The sequence below is a fragment of the Dryobates pubescens genome, chromosome Z (assembly GCF_014839835.1).
Source record: "Dryobates pubescens isolate bDryPub1 chromosome Z, bDryPub1.pri, whole genome shotgun sequence".
NCBI classification, from domain to species: domain Eukaryota; kingdom Metazoa; phylum Chordata; class Aves; order Piciformes; family Picidae; genus Dryobates; species Dryobates pubescens.
This window is the reverse complement of record NC_071657.1, coordinates 90,466,165-90,493,895: the sequence shown is the minus strand read 5'-3', so window position 1 is coordinate 90,493,895 and position 27,731 is coordinate 90,466,165. Positions and strand designations below refer to the sequence as shown.

The window sequence follows — 27,731 nt, the reverse complement described above, 5'->3', positions numbered from 1 at the left end:
TTAGCTGTGCTTTGTTAGTGTGTGTGAGCTAAAGCATCACACCACTACAGCATGGTAAATACCAAATAAACTAATAAATCTTTGTAGAAATATTCAGTATAACTGTTTCCAGTGGTAAAGCATCCATACAGAGAGAGTGCACCAAGTGTCCCAAATCTAGGAAAGGACTTACAGAATTTTTTCCCAAACACCTCTGAGCTCTAGCGCTGAAGAATCATGCTCTCTGAGATTCAACTAAGTTTCTATCAATCAAAGTGCTTGAGAACAAACACACATTTTGTGAAAAATGTTACCTACTGCATAAAGCTGTTGTGAAGGCACATTATGCGCAGATATTGAATCTTGTCCCAGCATGTGGACAAGATTCCCCTCCTTCAGGAGGAAGACAAAAGCCAAGGCCTTAGCCAGGCCAGCATGCACCCAGTGTATGCAGTGCTCCTGCAAATACCAAGTATGGGCATAATTCTAGCTTCATGCTTTCTATACACTGAAGTCAGTTGCTTACGAGAGTTAAACCCAGCCTTGAGGAATCTATAAGTATTGCCCCAGTTGGTAAACAAATTGCCCCCCTCTTTCACTTTGTCTCTCTCCTTGGTCGGGAGGATAATGCTCGAGCTATAGCCTCTGCCATTAAGCTCACTGCTATCAAGCCTTCTCTCATTCAAACATGCAGGCATACTGAAAGCCTCTGCATCACGAGAAGGAGCCCTGAGAATTATCTCCAGAAGGAGGACCTTCACTGAGCCCGAGAAGCCCAGTGTCGTCACAGCCAGTCACACCAACCGGGAGAGCCCACTGTGCCACCGGAGGACTGGAACCCCCAGGGGTAAGATCTGCCCAGTTGCTGGGGAGAAGGGACTTGACTTGAGACCGAGTCCACACATCTGCCTAGTCCCCACTATCCCTCTTCAGGATAACTCTACCACTAGAGCTGCTCAACTGAGGCAGCTATATTAGCACTTATATCTATATAACTCGAAGACAACTCCTGAGAAACCTAGACGACTTCTGCACTTAGAGCACAAGGATGAGATCTTTTTCTGCTGTAGACTTCTTAGGAATTTTTTTACAATAAGGGTAATGAAAGGCTGAAACAGGTGGCCCAGAAAGGTGGTAGATACCTCAATCGTTTAAAACTAAACCCATAAACTATCCTTTTTAATTTAGATGTCACCAAAATACACAGGTCCTTGCAGTCAATGATGTTACAGAAGACAAAAAGATGGTGCATTGTGGGGTTTTTGTTTGTTTGTTTTTTCAAAATTAGTGAGTTCTAGATTCTAAAACATGTCTACAATGCACATAATACAGGTTTACCTAAATATGTGTCACTGTAATATGTATGCAAGTTGTGTTCCAAATTCTGGCCTTTAACCAATGTTAAATTGCAGATACAAGTGGATGAATGAAAGGGGAACATGGTGACCGAAGATGAGGAAAAGGCTGAGGTCCTGAACACCTTCTTTGCCTCAATGTTTAACAGCAAGGTAGGAGTCCAGGATGAGTGGCCTCCTGAGCTGGGTAATAGCGTCGGGGAGCAGTGTAATGCCCCAGAAATCCATGAGGAATTAGTCCGGGACCTGCTGAGCCACTTGGACACCCATAAGTCCATGGGACCGGATGGGATCCATCCCAGGGTGCTGAGAGAGCTGGCAGATGAGCTGGCCAAGCCACTCTCCATCATTTTCCTCCAGTCCTGGCTCACTGGAGAGGTCCCAGATGACTGGAAACTGGCCAATGTGGTCCCCATCCACAAGAAGGGACGGATGGAGGAACCTGGAAACTACAGACCAGTCAGCCTGACCTCAGTGCCAGGGAAAGTGATGGAGCAGATTATCCTGGCGGCAATAACTGCGCACCTGAAGGATGGCCAAGGGCTCAGGTCCAGCCAACATGGATTTAGGAAGGGCAGGTCCTGCCTCTCCAACCTGATCTCCTTCTATGATCAGGTGACCCGTCTGGTGGATGTGGGGAGGCCTGTGGATGTAGTCTATCTGGACTTCAGCAAGGCCTTTGACACCGTCCCCCACAGTAAGCTGCTGGCTAAGCTGTCAGCTCGTGGTTTGGACCACAACACTCTGTGCTGGGTTAGGAACTGGCTGGAGGGCCGAGCCCAGAGAGTGGTGGTGAATGGTGCCACATCCGGCTGGCGGCCAGTCACCAGTGGCGTCCCCCAGGGATCAGTGCTGGGCCCCATCCTCTTTAACATCTTCCTTGATGATCTGGATGAGGGGGTTGAGTCAGTCATCAGCAAGTTTGCAGATGACACCAAGTTGGGAACAGATGTTAGTCAGTTAGAGGGTAGAAAGGCTCTGCAGAGGGACCTTGACCGACTGGACAGAAGGGCAGAGTCCAATGGGATGGCATTTAATAAGTCCAAGTGCCAGGTGCTGCACTTTGGCCACGGCAACCCCATGCAGAGCTACAGGCTGGGGTCAGAGTGGCTGGAGAGCTGCCAAACAGAGAGGGACCTGGGGGTGCTGATTGACACCCGCCTAAACATGAGCCAGCAGTGTGCCCAGGTGGCCAAGAGGGCCAATGGCATCCTGGCCTGTATTAGGAATAGTGTGGCCAGCAGGAGCAGGGAGGTCATTGTGCCCCTGTACTCTGCATTGGTTAGGCCACACCTTGAGTACTGTGTCCAGTTCTGGGCCCCTCAGTTTAGGAAGGACGTCGAGACACTTGAACATGTCCAGAGAAGGGCAACAAGGCTGGTGAGAGGCCTTGAGCACAAGCCCTATGAGGAGAGGCTGTGGGAGCTGGGATTGTTTAGCCTGGAGAAGAGAAGGATCAGAGGTGACCTCATTGCCCTCTACAACGACCTGAAAGGTGGTTGTAGACAGGAGGGGATTGGTCTCTTCTCCCAGGCAACCAGCACCAGAACAAGGGGACACAGTCTCAAGCTGTGCCAGGGGAGGTTTAGACTCGAGGAGAGGAAAAAGTTCTTCACTGAGCGAGTCATTCGTCATTGGAATGGGCTGCCCAGGGAGGTGGTGGAGTTGCCGTCCCTGGAGGTGTTCAAGGGGAGATTGGATGTGGCACTTGGTGCCATGGTCTAGTTGTGAGGTCTGTTGGAACAGGTTGGACTTGATGATCCTTGGGGTCTCTTCCAACCTTAATTACTGTGATACTGTGATACTGTGATTGCTTGGTGAATTTTAACTGCCTAACTACTTTTAAACAAGTAAAAAACCCAGAACAAAGATAAATTGTGACTTCCACAACTAACTGTATTTCATATTGACAATAAAAGCAGAAAAAGAATATCTGGCTTAGAACTGTTCAGCTACAAAATATTTTGCTTGTTCATCAATAAAACTTGCAACTTTATAACTTCTGCATGAACAGCACAGACTGAGACTCTTGCCACAAATACAGCACAAATCAGCAAGTGGAGAAAGATACAGTTACAAGTCCAGAACATCAGTGTATCAAGAGATATACTAATGAAAAACATGCAGAAGTGAAGGTGACCAATTCCATCAATTTCACATAAAAGCTATCCTTATAGGTCTGACTCTCTAAAGCCTGATAATGAGTGCCAGAAGTTCAGTTACTGCTTTGTCATAGCAAATGCATGTGTGTATGTATTTCTAGGCCTCTTAAGACAGAATCCACCCGTTTCTCCATTATTTCCTCTGCATTGCCACAAAAAAAAATAGCTTAACCACTGTAATTAACCACTTCATATGATCACTACAGAGATGGTATATGGAAGATATGAGCTAACAAATATGACACTTAAAAATTGATTTGATTCACAGATCTGAACAATGAAGACTGATTCTCCTTTTTTAAAAAACATTTTCAAAGTTCTCAAGTATTTGAACAGATACATCTTAATTCTTCTGTCAAGGCATCTCTCACAAACCTGTTTGAGAATTCTAGCTATAGATCCTTGATCCATTTTGCTAGTGACTGCATCCTTCCTCAGTCTTGCAGCTACAGTTCCAAGATAGTCAAGTGATGCAACTCTTAATGCCATTTCTGTGGATTTGTTACTGAACTGGTGAACCTAAGAAAACCATAATAAGCTCTTAAAACCAAATATTTATTTGTGCAACTGAGATTCTTCTTGAAGATATTGCTTAGCCTTATTAAAAATTACATCTAGCTTCTATGCTGCATAAAATTATTTACTACTACATCAGATACTATACATTAATGTTGCTTCAATGAGTCTCTCTCTCCACAAATATGCCTGAGTTTATAATAAAGTAATTTTCATAAAATAAATGACAACTAGCACACAGATACTCTTTGCAACAGTATAACTCTTAAGCAGCTAACTGCAACTTCCTCATTATTTGCACAAGTATAAAGAACTCAAATTACTGTGTAATGCTGAAGAAAAACTCTCAAAAACTACATCAACAAAAATATTCACGTTCTGTAAAATATCCTAAATAAATGCTATTATTGAGAAAAAAACCCCAAACCACTTCATTGTTTTCAGGTTGTATGTTAAAGGAGTAGCCCCAAGAAGGTATTTAGTATGAGTAATTACAGCTATTAGTCTGACTTTATTCCAAATGAGTATCTACACTGTAAGATGTGACTGGAACATGCTGTCCAGAGGGGTGGTCAAATCCCCACCCCTGATCATATACAAGGTCAGGTTGGATGGGTATTTGAGTAACCTTAATCTAGTTGAAGACATTCCCCACTGACTGCAGGGAAATTGGACTAGATGGCCTTTAGAAAACTATTCCAAGCTAAAGCATGCTGTGATCTTATGACTCTTCCCAGCTGAAAATGTCATAGAATATTGGAAGTGGACTTCCATGAGAAACTATACTTAATTATGATACTTAATATTAAAGTTCCGTATCAATGATCTGCTAACCCAAATTTTATTATCTGTGTATTACATAGTAGTAATGCTCAATTTTCTTACATGTATCCATCAGGAAGCATTGCTTCAGTGGTTTAGTCTCCAATGTAATAACAAAAAAATAAATATAGTAGTTAAACCCCCAGAATTCCTTACCAATAGCCTTCCTAATAAGCTAAGTAGTAATTCTGCAGCTGGCCATTCTGGTTTATTGACTGTGGAAAGAAGATCTTGAATGAAATTCTCAAATAGTGGCCTGTAATCTTCTTCCCCTTGTTTACTGCCACATCTGTTAAAAAAAAATTAAAAAATTGCATTTGGTAAGTGAATTTAAGAGGCATTTAAACTTTTCTTCTGACATAATGAGAAGTAATCCTGTGTTTAACCAGAAAATCAGTTTTATGAAATTCTCAAAAAAAAAGTCTGAAATGTCACAGAAAATTTGGTTAATTTATATAGATAAATAGTTTAAGCACTTATCACTCCAAATTTCACTGCCATTAAAGCAGAATTGTGTTCCTTGGATGGACAAAGTAGTTAAAATTGTAAAGTTCAAGCTACAGCAGGGTTTTGCAGGAAGTGGTGTGTCTACATACCCTAAGCTTAGTGTGATTTATCGAAGAGTGATAAGGTATCTCAGCATTATACTCCACAAAGGTTAAAAAGAGAATGTAAAAGAATGAAATGGTAACATAACTCATAGTGTTTCTCTTCTATGTGGGACATTTAGCTTTAATGATACCAGAACTATGCAAAGAGATTGCTAGATAGCTATTAAACAGCTTTTCAGTTCACAGTAGAAATTATCAGAATAAAAATCTTGGATTTATTGTTAGAAATGCTTTGGCTATTCAGGTACATTTCCCCTCTCCCCCTTCTGTTGAGCTATTGACATTTCTAATTTGAATTGAACAAAAAAACCTAGAAATTACTTCTATATCTTTGCCATTCTGCCCATTGAACAAATATGTTTTCACCACTTAAATACGACTTAGTCTTCTCTTCCAGCCTTCAGATGACTAACATATTCTCATGAACTATCAAACAGTCTCTTAAATGTAAAAAAAACACTTTGCAGCACTTCCGTTCCATAAAATACTTTGTCTAGAAAAGTAGTTTGCTGTAAAATATATAAAAATATAAAATAGATAAAATATATATTTAGCATTGCAAAGTGGTTAGGTTTGTATTATAATTCTGTCAGACTCCATTTAGATTTCATCCATACATTAATGAATGCAACAGTACTTACTTCTTAAGGAAAATAGAAAGGAAGTTTTGTGCTGTTCTCATGGCTGTTTCATATGAGTTAGTAATAAGCACATCTTGATCCACCTAAAATAACAAGGTATGTCTATTATATGTCGATTATTTAATATAAGCAGAAAGACAATTTCCCCATAAGGATTTCTCCTACATCAATTGCAGTAGATATAAAATTATGTTTGATTGCTAAAGAACCCTAAGAAAGTATTATATCTACTAATACGCAAAGTCATTTCTGCACACCAAAAAACAAAAGTATGGATTTAAAAAAAAGGTTAAAAAAATCTTACTTTCTTATTTGATTCTTCCTCTGAATTAGTATCTTTTTCTGCTGATGGTAAGTGCACCACACACTGAATAAGTTGCAGAACTAGAGCTGTTACCATCTGAATATACATAGGCTCTCCATCTGTGTCACTGCTGTTTAACCTGTTAATGAGACAGAATTAACATTAAAACTAAAGACAAACCAAACAAAAACCCCTATCTTTCTAAAATGACCATTACAGCTACAACCCTGTGTTCCACACATTTATCTAATCACTTGCTTCTGTCTTATGCAGTATAAGATTTGATACTTTGGATATAAGTATTGTTCTCAGGCCAAAGAGATGAACTGAAACAGCCCCGAGTTGGTCTGTGAAGTCCATCAGCAAAAGAAAAAAAAATATCTACAGGAATATTTAATAAACAAGCAGACTTACTACTTACTATGTATAGTACTGGATCCATTTCCAGCACAAAACAGAAAAAAATACACCAAATTGTATAATATGTAAGAAAGAAATTGCTAAGACAACAATGCATGTGAAACATGCAGGACTTTTATGCAAGAGAAAATAGTGATCTGGACTGACCTCTACCAGAGTTACACCAATGGTAATCCGACATAACATAAAGATACTTACATGCTGAAGTTCATAGTCTGTTAAGTATGTTGTGTGTCTTTTAAGTGAGTAAGACTACTGTGAATACACTCCGTATTTCTCCCATGATATAACGTGAGGAACAGTATGACCTTTACTACCCATATATACATCATCTATTGCTACCCTTCACAATATGAAAAAGTGTTAATTCCTGACATCACTCTATCAAAATATTAACTGGGCACAAAATCAATTGTAATTATCATCTTTATGAAGTTATTTTTTATTACTGTTAAAAAATATTTTCATATCAAATTTTGTGTAAGCTGTACTGTAGTCTGTAGTCACAGTTAGGGACTGTCCTTTAACAAACTAGATTTAGGACTCTACAGATAAATAGTGAAGTCACTGTGGTTTTGATATAGTGACTTCCTTTTGGTACAGGTTCCAATTTAGGGAGTGTATTATTTATGTCACCTCCCTGTTTGCTGGATATGTCTGATGTTCATGATAAAAAAACAGGAAGTGCCAGGAACAAGAACTTATGCTAACATTAGTGTTGCTGAATTCAGCTTTGAAGTTTCAGTGCATTTCTTTCCCTGGGTATGCTTTGTTCACCCACCCTGTTCACAATTTGTCTGTTTCTGAGGGCAAGATGTATGGAAGCAAGGAACAAAATAACACTAATAACAAATGTTTTAAAATTACATAAAGCATCCCAATTTATTTTTTATCTGAAATCCAGTTCCAATCAGATTCTTTTTCAGACTGAACCAAAGTTTATACCACTATTCTGGAGATGCACTGAAATACAGCTTAAGTGCTTTAAAAGACACTTAATAAACTGAGCGGAATAGTCCATAAATGGAATTCATTCAAAGCAATATTAGACAGATTTCCTTCTATTATTTTTATAACCAGGTCTATTATATAATGGCCTAAGAAACAGTGATTATTACAAGACATTTGTTAAGTAATTCTGCTGTCATTATTTTGAAGTACCAACTTCTAACAAAACTCATCTTGTCCAGTTGCAGATACCTACATAAACAGTTAATACTGAAGCTCCAAATCCTACACCTACAAAACTGTAAATAATATTGTCAACACATTATTAATCTATGTTAGAAATTACCTGAAGTTTCTCAAACTCCTCTTGCTAGTTGGTAGTCTTGCAAGCGAAGTGAAAATTTCTTCTAGTATTAACTGTCTATGCTTTTCATACCTGGAGAACACCTATTTAACAGTTACAAGATTGTCAGAAAATTATGCATTGTTACATAATATATTGCTTGTTAAATGTATTTTTTAAAATAAATAATAATAATTTTAAAAATAAATAATAATTTTTTAAAATGTAGACCTCAGTTATTAGTGGATTGTTTTTTCAAAGCAAGCATTTCTTTATAAAATACAAACTTTTTCAAATATGCATTTTTTCAAATCTTCAAATTACAACAATGTAATAGATCTTAACAATAACATGTTTTAAAATTTCCTGTGAATGGTAGATTTTATTCTATAAGGAAGTCAAGGGGTGTACTGCTAAGCTTTCAGAATCCAGCAGCACAGAGCTGTAATTTGGTAACAAATTACACAAACACATGTATGGCTGTCAAGTGCACTTAAGACATCAGTTTTTACTTCATGACTTAAGCTTTAATATTTGCCTGAGATGACATTATTTCAATTTAGAGGGTCAGGACTGTAGAATTTGCCTCTCCTTTTACTTAGGCAGATCCTTACAAAGATGGAAAATTCCCGCTTGAATAAACACATCTGAGTTGTGCAGCACTTTTCCTGAAATAATACTTTGTCCATCCTATTGATCTTTTCATATAGCCATTGCTTCTGTGGAAAAGAATTTCTTCTACTACATTTTAAGTATCCTACTACTCCTATACCTTATTCCACATTGTAAATTCAAATAGTCATGTGGGAAATGAGGAAATTCACATTGCTAAGATTTCTTAAGACAAAAAAGGACAGTTAAGAGGAAGGGGGTTGTGGTTATACCTTAAACTACATAATCAAAATTAAGAAATTCCTTGCTTAAGTAGCATCTTTCTTCCTACTGATTACTCTGCAAATAGAGGCAACTCAGGGAGATTTTAATATTGTTCCTAGATTACATTATCAAACTAAACCCATGGAAGAATAAAATTAGTTGTAAATTCTAATTCTTTTCCAGAGAAAATAGAGCATATGCAATAGGCTCTAATAACTCTCAGAAGTACAGGAACATAAAGCTGCAAATTAAGAAGTACTTACTGCAGTCACTAATTTGATGGCGCATAACTGTAGCTCACTGACATTTTCTACAAAGAAAGGTGTTATCCCCATAGATGATACCTATAAATGGAAATAATTTATTTTACATATATTTGACTAACAAACTTGTATTTATGCAGTTTCACAAGTAGGTTATTCATTCAGCAGGTAAAGGATTCAACATGACATATTACTGCATATTATTTGGAAATAAAGTTATTCAAGAATACTGAAGACTCAGTCCTGTCAGGGGTGGTTGAGCTTGTTTAGCCCGTACGAAAGCAGGCTGATGGGAGACCTTATTGCTCTATACAACTACTTGAAAGGAGGTTGTTGCAAAGTGGCTGTTGGCTGCTTCTTCCAGGTGATAGGACAAGAGGAAATGGACTAAAGTTGTGCCATGCAAGGTTTAGGTTGGGTAGCAGGAAATATTTGTTCATGAAAAAGTTTGTAAAGCACTACAACAGGCTGCTCAGGGAAGTGGGGAAGTGGTGGAATCACCATCCCTGGAGGTGTTTCAAAGACAGATAGATGTACTTAGGGACACGGTTTAGTGTTGTCTTAGCAGTGTTAGATTTATGGTTGTACTCCATTATCTTAAGGTTTTTTTCCAACTTTAATGATTCTTTGACTTTATATTTCAATACAGTAAAGTTAAACTTTTCTTTAAATATATAAAAAAGCTATCAAAGATTTGAACATTAAATGCTTTTTTCCCTGCAGATTACCTACAACACAACAAACCAGTTACTAATGATTACAAACCAGTCAATAATGATGATTTCATACTTCTTGTACTGTGACAATTATAACTTCATATTCTCTCTGGGGAAAGAAAAATATTATAAATTCTGATGAAACTTACCTGAAGAATAGTTGTGTCTGTAAGAAGCTGTATCTCTAGCAACTCTGACAAGCTGCTGACAATATCACAAACTTTGTTATACAACATTACTATAACTCTTTGCTTGTGGGTGGCACACTTGGCACGTTTTGCTTTGGAACTTAAAACACCACCTAGAAAACAAAAAGTTTCTTCACTAATTTTTTCAGTGTTTCATATCAAGTATTACAAAGACAATTGATTTTCCTCAAAAAGTGTCCCCAGAACAACTGCATGAGTACAGCTTTGTAATCCAATTGTTCACCAAAGATGAACTATTTTGAGGCGACAAGAAAGAAAGAATTTCACATAGCATTAATTTTTCATAATTGCTCTAAGTTCTGGACCTAAGATTTTCAAAAAGGTTCTTGAAGCTGGACACCCACATCTAAAGGTGTGCATGTGATGACATTAAAAACACTAAATGCTGAATGGATTTACTGAAATAAATCATTACATAGAGATTTTAACTATGAAATTACCTATTCATACATATAATAAATAAGAATAGAAGCTGAAATTCAGACAAACTTCTAAATACTTCAGTCCAAATATTCTGTTTACATTATTGCATTAAATATTACTTCATTTTGTGCTATTATTGCTGTAAATCAAGATGTTGTATAACTAATTCAGAGGACATATTTCATTCATTGATTTTGTGGTGTGTTTTTTTTTTTGTTTTTTTTTTTAAACTCTAGATTTCATTGTGGTCAAACTAACACAAAGCACTAATTCAGGATGCTGTGTATGACAAGAACTATCTTTATAGGAATTGCATATAAAAATCCTAGTCCAGAAAGTCATATCACTTTCATCACCGTAGATTATGTTTTGGAATTTTTTTAACGGGGAAAGATTTTTGACATTGACTTAGCATACTAACCACCATGAGGGTCCACTCTATACACAGGATCATACTGAGGATAGAGAGTGTTCTGCAAATGAAATTTTGTGTATTGAATAACTCTTTCTATTACGTCTTCAATATATACAGCTTTAGGCATGTTTGGTGATGTCATAATATTGATGGCAGTAAGACAAGCATCAGCAGATTTTGTCACTCTTTCCATAATAAGATCTCTCCATAATCTTTCCTCATCTTCAGTGTCATTGTTCTGTAACAGGCAGGAAAAGTAGGACAATGTGAACAGGGAAGTCAAATTTTATCTTTACCAAGTAGAAGATAATAACATTACCTTAATATACTTACATATAGCTATAAATTTTTTAATTTACTTTTTGATACAAAAATAGATTTTTTTTTAGACGTGAACTAATGTTTGTTTTACTACCAACATGCTTGTAATATGTCTCCCTAAGATGCAAGTCTTCAAAGTCTCACTGGATTCTGCTAGAACAAAAAAAGAAGCTTTCTGTTTATCACTGTGAAGCACTATGAAAGACAACTGTCAGATATTCCTCCTCAGACTGATGTATCTTAAGCAAAATATAAATTCCTCCTCCTCATGTTTTCTTCAGTGGCCTATGTACACCAATGCTTTGATCAACCTAATTTTTACCACTACAGAGGATTTTTACACAAAAAGATTGTTACAAGTCACTGCTTCATAGACAAACCATCTATTAGCATTGGGTTTAAAACATGTCTTATTGAATACATCCATAAAGATTTAGCACGGGGTACAAAATCTCTCTGTTTCTGTGTGGTATGAGTTATAAAAACAAACACACACAAGAGTAACTATGACTACCCAGCACTACTTTTATATTGTAGTAACATTACTTCTAGAAAACCAGGTACAATTTTTCATAGCTTCTCTGGTACAGATACAGCCTACAGAGTAAAAGAATCTTTCCTACATGGATGATGCCATTATTCAACACTGTCGACTTGCCTTGTAACAGTAGCAGGTTGGTGAAACCACACCACCTTTTCCCTTTAGCAAAAAAGCATCTAAACCAATATCACAGTGCATTTTATATATATGGCACAAATGGATTTGCACATCAGGATCCTGATCCCTTTGCATGTCTTGCATAGAATAGCTTTAAACATTTGCTTCTTATGCAAATGAGACACTAAAGATGTTTTAGATGTTTCCTTTTCCCTTATTATGGTTGGAAATAAAGAGAATATGTACTCTGCCTCCAAAAAACACCCTGACACAAAGGCAGGGTATCTTCACTGCACTGCGGAGGAAGTTAGCTTACTCCTTTAGCAGAAGCTTTCTTTGCCAACATGATTTGAAATAAATTTAATAGAATTTAAAAGAAAAATCTAAAACTTGTTTGGCTAAAGATTGCTGGTTTTATCATTGAAGCTGCTTCTCTGAATTCACCCAGTTCTGGGCTAGCTAGCCCAGTTCAAGAGGGACAGGGATCCACTCGAGAGAGTCTGATTGAGGACGACAAGGATGATGAAGGGACTGGAGCACATGCCTTATGAGGAAAGGCTGAGACACCTGGCACTTTTTAGTCTGGAGAGGAGAAGGCTGATATACATAAATATAGGAGGGTGGGGTGTCAAGAAGGAAGGGACAGCCTCTTCTTGCTTGCACCATGTGATAGGACAAGGGGCAATGAATGTAAACTACAGCAAAGGAAGTTCCACGTCAGCATGAGGAAGATCTTCCTTAGTGTTAAGGGTCATAGAGCACTGGAAAAGGCTCTGCAGAGAAGTTGTGCAGTCTCCTTTTCTGGAGACTTTCAAGACCTGTCTGGATGCATTCCTATGCGATTTCCACTATGTTCCTGCTCTGGCAGAGTAGTTGGACTTGAAGATCTCCAGAGGTCCATTCCAACGCCTAACATCCTGTGATCCTGTAGTTGCAACTATTAGGCAATTTTAATAAATGGATAATAATCTGGAATTTTACTACAAAAAGCTAAAAGAAAAATATCACTTTTAAAAGCATTAGCATAAAGACTTAATCAAGTGGAGCAGAACAGGTAAACTAGCACTTTCTTTTCACTTATTTTTTTTGTATTGCTAAAGGCATTCAGAACTCTACAATATAGCTTTGAAAACTGTAGAAAGTATTAAGATGAAAGTATTTAAGTAAAAATAAAGTGTCTCTGGTATTCATTTGCAAGTTCAAATTCTTCAAAAACTCAAGAACTCTATTCTTGCTAGAATAATGCTTTGACTAGAAGGGTGGAAAAAAAGAAGTACATGAAATGTGGTATATCACTTATCAACCTCATAAAAACTCCAAATCCCCAAGCAGTTTTAGGTGTATTAGGAAAAAACTGTGGAATTAACAAGCTTCCTGTTAATTTAATTTACACTGACAATTTTAACTTTTCAGCTTAAGAACAAATCTAAACCTCTTTTCTTAATGTTCAGAAGAATGTGTTCTAGGCAAACTACTTTCATTGAACATGGACACACAAAAGTAGGAAAAAAATGTTTAAAGGTGCAAATTACACTACTTTCCATGAACAGTTTGGGGTGAAACTACAATATTTAAAATTGAAATAAAAGTAAAGTCAGTTGTGTCCAATGCACCAGGTAGTCCAGAGTACTATAGCAAAACATGTTTATGACCAAAAAAACATAACACAGTGAATTTTACTTCAAATCTTAAAATCTGTCAATCTCAATTCCCTTCATATACACCGAGTATTCAAAATTATCACTGAACAGGACTCAAGTGAAGAAAGCTAATCCCCACAATGTTGTGACATTACATTTGAAACTCACATGGTTAAGTAATGTTGAAAGCTTTGATCCATCTTGAATATTCTTCTCCAATATATTCAAGACTTTCACTGTTTTATCTGTTGAGAGCTAAAACAAGGAAAGAAACACATCAAAACAACTGCAGGAACATAAAGACTTCCAAACTGCTGAACAGAATGTCCATGGATGAGGAACAAAACTTGTAATATAATATAAAACACTTAAATTACAAGAGATTTGAGATAAGGATTGGATCTGAACTTCTGTGGTTTCTGACACAGAACAAATGAGAATGCTGATAATACAACTAAACTAGGTGAAATATATTCTAAGATTGCAATCAAATTGCATTTTCTACCAGCAGAATACATAGAAGTAGATTTAAAATTGCCTTTCTCATTAATGTTGTAAAGTTAAATTCCCTGGTACTTGAGTGCTTATAAAAAGGAAATGTATTTTTAATACTGTTACATTTTAAGACATAGCATGCTGAAAAAACTAATTCAAACTCTAAGAAATACTACAGAATTATAACTAAATAACTTGTATAATATGCTGAACTCAAGGACAGCCAATTGGACTCATCCAGACACTACACCTTTAGAAACAAAATTCTGCTGTTAAGTATGTGCGAAAAATAGGAAACAAAGTTTGAGAATGAGAACTACCAGAAAAGAGAAACACTGAGAATGACAAAGGAAGACAGGAAGATTGATGAAAAGTACAGGAAGAATACATAAATTACGGATTAGAGAAAATCCTTCCAAGTGACCTTTATACTAAGTGGCTTCACAGCCACTTCACAAACATAGTTAAGTGGTCAAGAGAAGGCAGAGTGAGAGTCTAACATAAGAGTGCCCACAGCCCAGAGTTCCAGGAGATGACAAAAGCAAGAACATTCTTTATAGTGGTGCGACACCAACAGCTTCTATCAACAAAAAGTTCTCTTGAACTGAAGTTGGGAAGAGCACGGCAAAGAAACCACAATATCCAATCTACAGAAAATGACCCTTCTTATCACCCAGGGTGTTAAATCTGTTACGTTTGAAAGGGATTTGTGGAGAGATGGAGGAAATAGGCAATTCAGTATTATGATGGGTGGACATCACACATTTACATTGCACTGATGGCTTATACATGAGAAAGGGTGCATTTTTTTTACTTTGACAGCACGTTCTGGTTTACTGTGGTTGCTCAACATCAGTTGCAAGAAGCAAAGTCCATAGGCTGACATGCTTTTATGAAAGTAGATTAATTAGTTCAGATTTTACTGCTCAGGGGTGGGTATTATATATTGGCATTTAGTCGGCACTGACACCGAGAAAGACTATTCAACAAAACCATTTCAGCTTCAGAGAGTAAGAGTTAAGCTGTTTTTAATCATTTCAGCTAAGTCAGTAGCGGCACAACACAGTTGACAAGGAAAGTGACACACGCACACTTGAAGAGGGTGGAATATCACTACAGGAGACATCAGGTTTTGTGTGTTTACCAAAATTCTATGTTCAAAAAGCGTTAAAGATTATGAAGTTGTACCTTGTCCATAATGCCCATTGCCTTGATTTTTGCAGATTCACTACCCAACTCATTAAGCTGATGTTTTCCCAGTAGCAACTCCTGTGGAATCTCATCATCATCACCTTTAAAAAAAAACCCACAAAATAATGAAAACTTAACAATCACATTTCTAATTAGAATTCAAGAATATTATATTTTAGAGCCACACTGAAAAAATCAAGGGAAGAAAGAAAATGGATTCTCCAAATAGCTAGCATGTTCCAAACAGTTATCAGCTAATGGGGACTGATGATGACAACATCTGTTTGTTAAAATGTGTTAAATATGACTGGTTCTGAAATACTGTTTAACAGCCTAACATGAGGCATCTATTTCTGAAAGTCATAAATTACTTTAATACAGTTAAGCTCACTTACTGCAGCTCTTGTGTTATCACCCTCATTTCAGTAAAACAAATCTCAAGTTATTTATGTACTAATTTTGAAGGTCAAATCTGGGAAGGGTAATACACATATTATTAATTTCACAACTGGAGTGATTTGTTTATTATGATCCTCTTTTCATTCTAATCTTATGACAAAGATGGCAGAGGAAAAAAAATAAGACTTGTACTATATTTCAATAGAAAGTCACCTTGGTCAAACTGAACTACTTCCTCAGACAATTCTACTAAGATGGCTAGTTTTTCACTGAAACAGGTAAAGAGCATATAGTGATTCTGTGGATAACCCATAAATGCATAAGGACTCTGCTGCTTGAATTGAATGATGAAGCTCACTTGGGTCAAAGACCACAGATGATGCAAAATTATATGCCTCAGACATTACTAGTAAGAGAATCATGTTATGCTACTGTTATTAACAAAAATACGTTTGACAGAACGTAACACCCTGATGACACCCCGAAGAGATATGCTTTCTACTCAAGAGGACTATTATTTGTCTCATTATGACTTATGTCCCCTTTGTACTCTGCATGGAGAAGGAAAGAGAATTTTATTCCTGCAGCAGTGTATGAAATTTAAAAGGTAGAGGTCACCACTCGCAGTAGAAGCCTTACAAATGCCCTATGCCCTAGTATGCATCATATAATCATCAAGAAGGTAGTTAAAAAATACTGACACAATTTTGTTGGTGTTTTGTGCATTTCTAAATGGGGACAGTATTTAGAAAATTTCTGACATATTACCAAAAGCTGTAAAATCCATGTCTTCTAAATTTTCCAAAATGTTCTCTATTGAAGCAGTAAACCTTTTGAAAGTAGAAGAATCCATCATTTCTGGTGAAGAAAAAAATTTGAGAACAATTATTTTATATACAAAACAGAAAACATAAACTGTAGATAAAAACCAATTTCCTAAAAATACCTTCAGGTGTTAGTTTAGGTTCGTAAGCTTTCCTCTTCTTTTGTTTTTCTTTTTTCTTCATTTTCCTGGCCACTAATTAAGAGAATAAAGAGTGAAACAGATCTCAAAAATGAAATATAGGATTATTTAAATTTCATACACTTTTATTCAATTCTGCATGTAAAGATGTTGAAAATGTTTAACATATAAGTTAAAATATACAGTACTATACAATAAAAATTGAATTTTAAAAACTATCAGTTACCCTCACTGAGACTAGGGGGAGGAGAATAATCATCTGTGTCAGAGTCATCCGGACTGCGATTACGGTAACGCCCACTACCAGAAGTCCTCCTTCCTTCATGATAATGACCACTTCTCCTGTGGTCACCAGAAGTTCTTCTGTCATGTTCTTCATACTGCCAAGCTTCATCTCTATCTTTTTTATGTCTTTTACGAGAAGCTAGAAATTAAATGCATTTTTGTTATAAGTACAAAAATTCTACTTTTAATAGCTGAAAATTAAAGACTTTAATACATTTCAAAGATGTAGGAAGGAAGGAATAGATGTAGAAGACAGAAATATGATTTAGTGGTGGACTTAACAGTGTTAGGTTTATGGTTGACCTTCATGATCTTAAATGTCTGCTCCAATTTACATGATTTTATGCTTTGCTAGTTGAACACTACTGTAAAACTGCTCTGTAGAATAAGTGAATGCTCTAAAACTATTACATAAAATTCTGTTATGTCAATATTCTAAGAATTTCTTTTGAATTACATGAAAAATGTGACTGAAACTGGCAAAGACATCAGAAAACCCTTCAAAATACAGATTTACTGAGCATTTGATCTTTCAAGCAGAGTGAAGAAGGTGGAACAAATAAAAATGTTTCAATCTTTCACAAGAGAACACTAAGATAATTTCTTCAGGTATCTAATTGGGTGTCTACACTCAAATTCAGTGATTGTTTTGCCAATCTAACACAGCAAGAGCCAATGAGACTTGGCAATCTAGTTGCTTAAAGATATTTTGTTTAGCAAAGAAAACTGAATGAACTTTTATCTTGATAAATATTGCAGGAAATTCAGTGCAAAGATGAAAGCTGTAATCACAATTTTGGGCAAGTCAGTACTACAGAAGGTGACTGTAATCAGTTTTCTGCCAAGACCAAAAATCCCAGTAAAGTGAATATTCAAGCAATGGGGATGAACATTCTATACAGAAACAGATATGGTGGAAATAAAATGGGGGAGTGGAAGGCAGAGTTCACTTATTTTCAAAGTAACTCTTGTGTGTATTGAAGGGCAGGGAATGCTAATATGTAACAGAGAAAAAGATACGGAAGAGAAAGCAACCTTCATCTATGAAAGCAGCCAACTCTCCATTATCTAACGTAACAGGACAAAATCAGCTCCAAGTCATCACGTTCTAGACTAGCTGAGAATGTACAGACAGCTATTAGGGCATATATTCAGTGTATCTCCACCAAAGCCTACTATAGTTTAGGGATATATGGTTGCATTGAGTTGCTTCTGAGTAAAATGGCTCCAAGCGTGTGTACAGAACTGGAACTGAATTGACATGTTCTTCCTGCAACCCTAGTTTATTGAGAAGCATAGGAAAGATGGGAGGATATGGTTACACCTGGTATATGTAACCAGGATATAGTCAATAGTCAGTCTGGGCTCAAAATTAATTAAAAAAAAACCACTGACAGGTGAGGTGATACTCATGCTCTGCAGGGCACCCTGGAGGGCTCCCACTTCTGAAACCAGTACAAAACTCCTGCACAGAAATGCTCCAAGCCAATAACTCAGTGCAGGGTTTGAGCTGTTCTTCTCAAGACCAGACTTGCTTCTGGACGCATTACAGTCATATACATCATGCTGGGAGTTATAATACCCTCTAAAATGACTGAGAGTCAGCTGTGATTGAAGAAACAGAGGACCATCTTGATTACCTCTAGTGAGCATACTGAAGAAAACAGATGTTTTATAGGAAGACTTTAAACATCTAAACTAACTCTTTTCCCCAGTGACACAGTATTTTGTGGAGGCTTATGGCATCCGTCTCCACAGTTTACAAATCAACAAGGTGAATTGTCACCTCAGCTTCATCTCCATGAGAAAAGTAACTTTCAATACTGCTGTTCAGCAGAATAGTAAATTGATCAGTTTATCAATGCTGCATGACACAACAGAATGTGTTATGGTTGTGACCGTTCTGCAAGGCAAATAAAATGAACAGGGGAACAGCTACCCAAATTATTTTCAAGTAGATAAAATTGATAAAAAATATAAGAAAAACTTTTCACAAATTATTATTGCTTTTATATACAAATAAAGATTATTTGGAATATGAATACCCCATTTCTGCCTGAATTCTGCAAAACACATATACAATAATACATTTAACACTTATTGTATGAGAATGATTTGATAAAATGTTAATTTCTCATCATTCAACTCAATAAAATATCCCTTTGTCCTGAGATATTCAGAGAAACTCTTCTTCTATAAGAATCACTATTTCATATTTTTTGGAGTTCAGTTCTAGACAATCAAAAGAATTCTGAAATATTTATTTGTAACAGTACAAATCTGTTCATTGTGCTTGTCACAAATCTTTCAACCCCCTGATCATTTTGTCTCATTTTAATTCTATTCAGTTCTACAGTATCCTTTGAGAAATACAGTAAATTACGTTTACACCAGGTGTTCCTACTGAATTAGTTAGAATGATGGCCAGATCCCTTGAGTGGATATAATGAATCCAGAATCCCTTAAAACATACAATTACTGTGCAAGTCTTCCTTCATTCGCATTTAAGAATTTCAGTTGCCACTATAGCTAATAGGTAGGGCAAAGTATCTGAAATTTTTGACAATTCTCTCCATTCCTGAGCAACTTAAATAATTTTGCTTTACTTGCTTAATGTTTTTTATTCACTCTTCCAGATTATTAACATCATAAACAGGTGATGATATGGTAAACAGAATACAGAATTCTGAATAAAGAAAATCAATCAAGTCAGATTACAAATGATCTTAAGATGTCATACTTGTTCTGCAATCAGCATTATTCCATTAGAATTAAAAGGAAAACCAAACACACAGAAGAATATTATTTTCTGCTCCTTTGATAAAGATTAGAGGTAGCACTATTACCATTTTTTCGTGTTTGTGTTCATAAGCACTGCTGATGTGTTGGACAAGGACTTGAAATATATTAAAAAGAAGAACTAACCTTTCTCTTTTGGACCCTAAGAAATAGCAAAAATCAAAATATTGTGTTTTACAAATATTCATGATGATGTTTATCTAAGCAAAAGTGGAAGGAGTCTAAAGTTGGGAAAAAATATCACTGTAAGCAAGACAGCTGCTCAGGTTAACAATAAGCAGTTGTCCTGCAGTCCTGCACGGGTAACACAGCTAAGGAGTTCACTCAGATTGAAGTGATTTTAATAGAGCTTCTCTTCAGTGTTGATAATTGAACAGAGACAAACTAACCATGTTCTTATTAGCAACTAGAAAACCCCTTCCTTACTTAGAGGCATGTAACCATGTCTTGACACTTAGGAACTTTACCTGATTTCACAGCAAAATTCTAACTACAAGCTTCCTCTCTGTGAACAGTTAATTCAAGAATAGTATTGTCAGCAAATGGTATTTTGAGAACCCATGAAAAGCAGCTCCATTTTTTTTAAGCAGAGCGCCATATTTTAAGAAAATTCTGGGCAGTAAGGTTCTCAGTTTATCATGGTATGCAAGTTTTCTCTGCTGCTTTAGGGGATTTGTTTTTCAATCTGATTGGCTAAGAATCTTTCATAGGACAACTGAAAATACAAAAGATCTAGGCAGCAGCTTCCCATAAGGCAATCGGGAATAGCAAACAGAAATAAAATTAATTTTTCTTTTAAATTAGTATTTTTTTTAAAAGGGTCCTTGTCCAAATAGTTGTCAGGAGAGCAAACTTGTTTTCAGCCAACTTCAGAAAAAAGCAAAATATTAGTTTTCTTTAGTAGTAGGAACAGAACCACATGCTACTTACATTCAAAAGCTTCTTCACTGTCATTGTCTTCATCAGAACTGATTTCAGCATATTTTGGGTTCTCATTAACTGTGCTACGCTTGCGCTTGTTCATTTTCACACGTTCACAAAGTGGCATGGTGGATTCAATTTCTGCCAGGAGCTCAGGAGGCAACTCCTTTAAAACTGACTGATCTATGCTACCTATTAACGGAGAGTAAGAAGAACAAATGTAAACCTGAAGACAAAAATAAGGGCTCAACACTACAGTCCTTTCTCAGGAAATGCTTACAGTATACCCACTAATAATACCACAGTAAGATATAGCAAGATGTACTTGACAGCCCTCTTCAAAGTTACATTTTTGTTCACACTACAATTAATTTAACATAGTAAACTGTACACATACCTCCTTCAACAAAATATTTTGTCAGGCATATAAACATAAACAAATTGATGAACTTTTTTTTTTTTTAAAGACATCCCTACATTACTTCCACAAAATTTTGTCTTATTTCAGTTCACCCTCTGAATTTAACAAGTTTTTTAACAATGCAGGCAAATTAAGGTAAATAAATTCCTTGTGCCTCATTAACAGCTCTATTTATTCTCATTCATATTACTCGACGTACACGAAATGGTAATCTTCCCTTTTGATGTAACTAGGAATGAGCTATGGAAGAACCTTTGGGATCTTATCCATAAATTCATGCCAAAACATTGACAACTTAAGCTCTGCCTCAGGGTTTTTTTTTGTACCTCCTACTAGTAGTTTTACAAATGCAAACCAAATTTTTGCTTGATTTTGTTACAAAGCACATTCAAAAGTTTTTATTTAATGTAGAGAAACAGCTAGCCAGACAACATCAGGTTTCTTTGCCACAGAGGTAAATAGGCAGACAACATTACAACATCCTCCTCACATTTTGAAATTACAATTAGACCTGTACGCATCTGAAAGTTCTAACACATGGAGACCAAATTGATTCAAAAGCTTTTCTTGAGATTTTATTTGATGGCTTATCTTTATGCATCGAAGTCCTACTGCATGGACATGAAGATTTTCAGATTAAATTGTCAACCTTTTTTTCCAACATCAGAACAAATACCTTTGTCATAAGCACCTCTCTCTCCTTCCCATGGCATATTACACTAATAAGCCAGAAAATATGCTATACAAACATACACATATTCCACCCAAAATTATCTTCTGGATGATAATCCAGGCTTTCATTGTATTCACTATATCACTAACATAATTTCTTAAAAGTTGTTTGTTTTTTTTTTTTTTAATTCCCTATATCCTACCTTCTAATCTAATATTAGTTGTGCCCTTTTATTTCCCTTTTTTTTAATTTCCCTTTTATTTTTTATATTAAGTATCTTTAATTGAATGAGAACAGCCTTAATATGAGAAAAAAGTTTCCAGAAAAAGAATTTTTAAAAAACTCTCATATATTTCTCGTTTCACATACATCTACATGCATAATAACTGCCTACAAGCAAACCAGGGATAATAAAATTATTTTTCTACAATTCCCAATTACGCCCAGGAAGTTACCTCATTTTAGTGCATTTTGAAAAAAGAATTAACTTAAAATACTGTGATTTTCAAACTGAGGTGAGGAAATACCTACGAAGTAAAACTGACAGTGAAAGCTGCCCCAGGTTCCCTCTGTGCTGTGGTCACTCTTATTTGTGTTGTTGCCATTCTTATCTAATCATCACCTGGCAAAGCTACCTAAATTCTCAATACTGCTTTCATAAAGGCTAGAAAACACTTTGCAGTGTGGTTGACCATGGTGCTGTGATGTCAATGCACCTTGCAGGCTGGGTACTTGATTGAAGATACAGAAATATGCCGTCTCAGACAGGATCAGATCTTCTGTGTGTACAAGCAGGTGACAACTAGGTCTAACCTGGATGCTGCACAGCCATGCACCTGATTGGTGGTGTCCCCACCAAAATACTTCATGTCTTTTTGTATGACTCTGCAGTGCCTGAAAAGAATTAGCTTATATCCATCCCCAGACTTCAGAAAAATTCATATGCCCAAGTTTTAAGACAATTTCCACCAGTGAAATTGGCTAGAGGGCCTCATACCCTGGTTATCTCACTTTTATGCACTGTTAGTAATTCCACTGAAATCAGCAGGACTACACACGTAACATAAAGCCTATATTAAATATGGCCAGATGAAGACATTGCAAAAGCTAGCTACAAGTAGAATCCTAAAACCATAAAGGTTGGAAAAGACCTTTAAGATCACTGCATCCAACTCAATTACTATGACTACTAAACTATTACCTGAAGTGCTACATCTACAGACTTCTTGAACACCTTCAGGGATGTCAACTTCACCACCTCCCTGTGAAGCCTATGCCAATGCCTCACCATTCTTTCAGTAAAGAATTTTTTCCTAATATCCAACCTAAGCCCATTTCCTCTTGTTCTATCACTAATTACTTGGGAGAACAGACCAACACAGACCCCACTACAATCTGCTTTTTCAGGTAGTTGTAGAGAGCAGTAAGAACTTCCCTTAGTCTTCTCCAGACTAAACAAACCCAGTTCCCTCAGTCACTCTGTACAATATGCCCTCCAAACCCTTCACCAGCCTTTGTTGCTCTTCTCTGGACATGGCTCCAGGACTTCAACATCTTTCTCACACTGTGGCACCCAGAACTGAAGACGGGCCGTAAGCTGTGGCCTCAACAGGGCTGAGTACAGGGGCACAATCACTTCTCTACCCTGATGAGCACACTGTTTTTTTATACAGGCCAGCATGCCATTGGCCTGCCTGACCACCTGGGTGCACTGCTGGCTCATGTTCAGGCAGCCAGCCAACTAGCACCACCAGACCCTTTTCTACTGGGCTGCCTTCCAGCCACTCTTCCCCAAGTCTCAGGTGTTCCTTGGGGTAGTTGTGACCAAAATGTAGGACCCAGCACTTGGTCTTGTTAAGCCTCATCCCACTGGATCTAACCTGTCTAGATCCAAGGAAAGGAAGAAAAGCTGCATTAAATTCCCCAAAACCAAGCAAAACCAACACACTACTACTCTCCCACTCTCTAGGATTACCTGTTCTTGCTTTCTTCACTGATTCTGTTCCCAAGACCACTACTCAACCTTTCCTCAATTATGACAGTATTAGTTATACAGTGATATTAAAAAAAAAAAGGGGGGGGGGAGGGAGGCAACTACTTTAAATAATTGGAAAAATAACTTAATTTTCTTCTCTAAAGTTCCAATCTCTTTATAGTCTGCAGTGCTACATTCAGCTGACACTTGAATGGCACTCTCTCCAATTACAGCTATTTCAGCCTGCTCTAGTGTGGGGTGTCCCTGCCCATGGCAGCAGGGTTGGAACTAGATGATCCTTGTGGTCCCTTCCAACCCTGACTGATACTATGATACTACGATAGGTGGCAGTATAACCTTACCCTTTTTCTCTTGTATTAGGGAATATGTAAAACTTTCTTTATTGAAGTAGGGAACAGCAGAAAAGAAACCAAACAGAATTACTGTCAACTTCTCTATATGCTATCTTAACTTTTTTTTTTTTTTTTTCTTCTTTCTATGACAATGTTTCCTGGAGCAAGCGTGCTGCACCCTCAGTTTCTGTAACTGTTGAAGACTCTCAATAACCAGACCTAGAAAGTTTCACTTGTGCAATATAAAAAAGCTAAGCACAGCTACATATGTACCTGTTATTCTGATGTACATCCTTTTTAAATAAATTCAGTGATAGTACATACTGTGGGACTCCAATGAAGAGCTTGGTAGTATTTATTTTATTAATTCCTTATCTTATGTTGGCTCAGATCACCCCAATCTTCACCAGAAACATCTGACTAATTCCCTTCTTTTCACAGAATCATAGAATGTTTTGCATTGTCAGGAACCTATAAAGGTCATCTAGTCCAACCCTCCTGCAGTAAGCAAGGTGGTCTTCACCTAGACCAGATAGCTCGGACATCTGTCCAACCTGACCTTTAGTGTTCTCAAGCATGGGACATCTACTACCTCTCTGGGCAATCTGTTCCAGCATTTCACCACTCTTACTGTAAAAACTTTCTTCCTTCTGTCTAGTGGAAATCTATCCCCTCTGACTCAAGTTTGTTCGCAGCAGTAAAGAAGTCATTAAAAAGAATTCAGTTCACTTTAAAAATTCAGTCACATGGCAACAAACATTAATTTACAAAACTCATGCTAGTGTCTTTTCAGTTTATGGGATACTTAAAAAAAACAAACAAGTAAATACAACACAAAGCCATTTGAATGAATCCACAAAAATTTGAATGATGACTTTCAGTTTTTCAGTTTCTTTAATTTTGCTAAAACTTGGTACCTACATTCACATTTCCACTTTAATCAGCTACATTCACCTCTAGTTTGCATGACTTTTTATATAGGCAAGGAGAAAACCACTGCTAAAATGTTGCTCTGCAAGTTAAAAAGAATGTCCTAATAAATTAGCTTTCTGAAGAACTGTCCTCATCAATAGAGTAGTAATTCCATTCTTTGCAATGTGTGTCTTCTACAGACATCACTTACACATACCCTTAAACTGCTGTAACTACTGAAATAAGAACGTTAAAGGAAAAGCACCATCATGACAAAAAAACCCAACACAACAATTTTGTCTCACTAAAGAACAGTATGCTACCTTACCCCACATTAATAAAACTGAAGGACAAGTTACACAATAGGTCTAAGAACAACTAACCTCAAAGAGCTGCATACATAAAAAGCCGTTTCTTCAGTGAATCTACAAAGGCAGGCAATGCTGCCCATGACTTACATACCATTTGTGTGATGAAGAACAAGTTCTTGGTTTTACTTTACTGCCATTGTCAAAGACTCAGCATTCTGAGCTGTTACTGAATATTCACTAATCGTCAAGATACTTGGTTTCTCGCCAAGCAGTTCTTGATAAAACTTAATACAGATCAGTCACAGAATGTTAGCTAAAAATTAATTGGTCCATAAGCCTCCTCCACTATTTTTTAATCTGGGAAGCTTTTCAAAGGTTTATAGGAGGAAGGTTTCTACAAATATCCAGTGGATGCAGTACCTCCCTTCATTGCATATACCTTAAAAGAAGAATGGAAAGACACGTATCTGATTCAAACTTCAGCATGGCTTTTTTTTTTTTAACTTAATGGGTAGTTTCAATTTTGTAGAACAATTAGCTAATATTCACGCACATCTAATCTTCAGAAGGATTGTATGTGAAAGCAAAATTCTGCCCAGATCCAGGCAGATGAATGCCTTCAAGATGGGTAAGCATTAAAAAAAAAAACCAAAGAGGAAACAACATTGTGGACTTTACTGGACCCATTCAATATGGGCAGCACAATCATTTTTGGACTGTGTATTAATAATAACTTTGTCTGTCTTAGTATAACAACTTCATAGAAGCAGCTGTGGGAAAATGGATAATTCTTCCTGATCCTTAGGTCAGCTTTGCAGAGGCTTTTCTTGCCATAGCATCAAAACCGACACTAATAAACTCTGTTATCTTCTCAAGTAATGATCTATCTTCACTTTCTGAACTATCAAAAAGGGATGTAGAGTTTACATTTTGGTGCAATTTCCTATGAACTAAGAAGCCATTAAGATCCAAATACATTCAGAAAACTAAACCCTGAATTCCTACATCCCAAACTGTAAAAGACAATGAAAAGAGTCAGTGTCATTTAGCTGATACAGTGACTTTTAAAATACTTATGACCTCAAAATGGCCTGTTTGCACATGTGTCTATTATGGTGTACCACAGTATCACAGTATATCAGAGGTTGGAAGACACCTCAAGAGATCATGGTATCCAACTCTCCTGGCATAGCAGGATCACTTAGGGCAGCCTGCACAGGAATGCATCCAGGTGGGTTTTTAAAGTCTCCAGAGAAGGAGGTTCCACAACCTCCATGGGCAGCCCAATCCAGTGCTCCATAACCCTCACTGTAAAAAAGTTTCCCCTCATATTGAGGTGAAATCTTCTATGTACAAATCTGAACTCACTGTTTCTTGTCTTATTACTGCGTGCCAGCAAAAAGAGCTTGGCGCCCTCCACTTGACACCCACCCCTCAGATACTTATACATACTGATGAGATCCCTTCTCATTCTTCTCAAGATGAAATAGCCCCAGGGGTCTTTCTGTTCTCACAGGGGAGATGCTCAAGTCCCCTAATCATCCTTGTGCCTCTATGAACCATATATAGACTTATATATACATACACGAATGTGTGTACATATATACATATATATATATCTATATATAACTGCTTGAAGAAAAACTGCCCATGAAGTTAATTTCAAAACTGATGTTTATGTCAGTAAAGTCTTTTGCACAAATTAGCCTCCCATACATATTGTCTTCTCCATTTCTGTGTGCTAATAGTTTGTAGTAACCAAAACTATAGGTACTGCTCCTTCATATTTATCTCTCTCCATATATATTGTATTTTAAAATATAACTTTTTTTTCCCACTTTCATGGATGAGGATATGAATCTTAACTTTGCATTTCTCAGTGTTTAGAAATTTAAGTCAACCATTTCCCACACTCAAGAACTACTACACCAATGAATTGCCACTGTGTAGATAAGGTTCTGTTTCAGCTAAATAACTGTAATTTAAAAAGAGGGTAGAAGTTCTTCCCTACTTTATAAAAACTGTGTGAAAAATAAACATTTTAAAATTGTTAAGTATTGTCACAGTACAGCACTCAAGCACTTGCAGTGCAAACAGCCACCTGACTCCTGGTTAAAGCTGACAAATTCTGGCTATCTCTCCGTGTGCAAATTTAATTTAGCATAGAATAGAATACACCAGACCAGACCAGGTTGGAAGAGACCTTTGAGATCATCAAGTCCAACCTATCATCCAACACTATCTAACCAAATAAACCGTGGCACCAAGTGCCCCATCCAGTCCCCTCAACTGATGGTGACTACCACCTTCCTGGGCAGCCCATTCCAATGGGCAATCACTCTCTCTCTGAAGAACTTCTTCCTAACATCCAGCCTGAACCTCCCTTGCTGCAGTTGAGACTGTGTCCTCT

At 36.9% G+C, this 27,731-nt stretch overlaps 1 protein-coding gene across 1 annotated transcript in view; it reads right to left on the bottom strand.

The window, feature by feature from the left end:
- Positions 1 to 27,731, bottom strand: part of NIPBL (NIPBL cohesin loading factor) — a 172,123-nt gene that overhangs the window by 22,572 nt on the left and 121,820 nt on the right. The window contains exons 11-24 of the mRNA XM_054179014.1: positions 20,686 to 20,868; positions 16,898 to 17,095; positions 16,654 to 16,725; positions 16,476 to 16,565; positions 15,306 to 15,409; positions 13,791 to 13,877; positions 11,010 to 11,241; positions 10,106 to 10,257; positions 9,241 to 9,321; positions 8,105 to 8,205; positions 6,391 to 6,529; positions 6,087 to 6,169; positions 4,991 to 5,123; positions 3,872 to 4,015 (exon numbers count right to left, since the gene is read on the bottom strand). Coding sequence (XP_054034989.1) covers positions 3,872 to 4,015; positions 4,991 to 5,123; positions 6,087 to 6,169; positions 6,391 to 6,529; positions 8,105 to 8,205; positions 9,241 to 9,321; positions 10,106 to 10,257; positions 11,010 to 11,241; positions 13,791 to 13,877; positions 15,306 to 15,409; positions 16,476 to 16,565; positions 16,654 to 16,725; positions 16,898 to 17,095; positions 20,686 to 20,868 — 1,799 coding nt within the window. The remainder of the gene's footprint in view (positions 1 to 3,871; positions 4,016 to 4,990; positions 5,124 to 6,086; positions 6,170 to 6,390; positions 6,530 to 8,104; positions 8,206 to 9,240; positions 9,322 to 10,105; positions 10,258 to 11,009; positions 11,242 to 13,790; positions 13,878 to 15,305; positions 15,410 to 16,475; positions 16,566 to 16,653; positions 16,726 to 16,897; positions 17,096 to 20,685; positions 20,869 to 27,731) is intronic.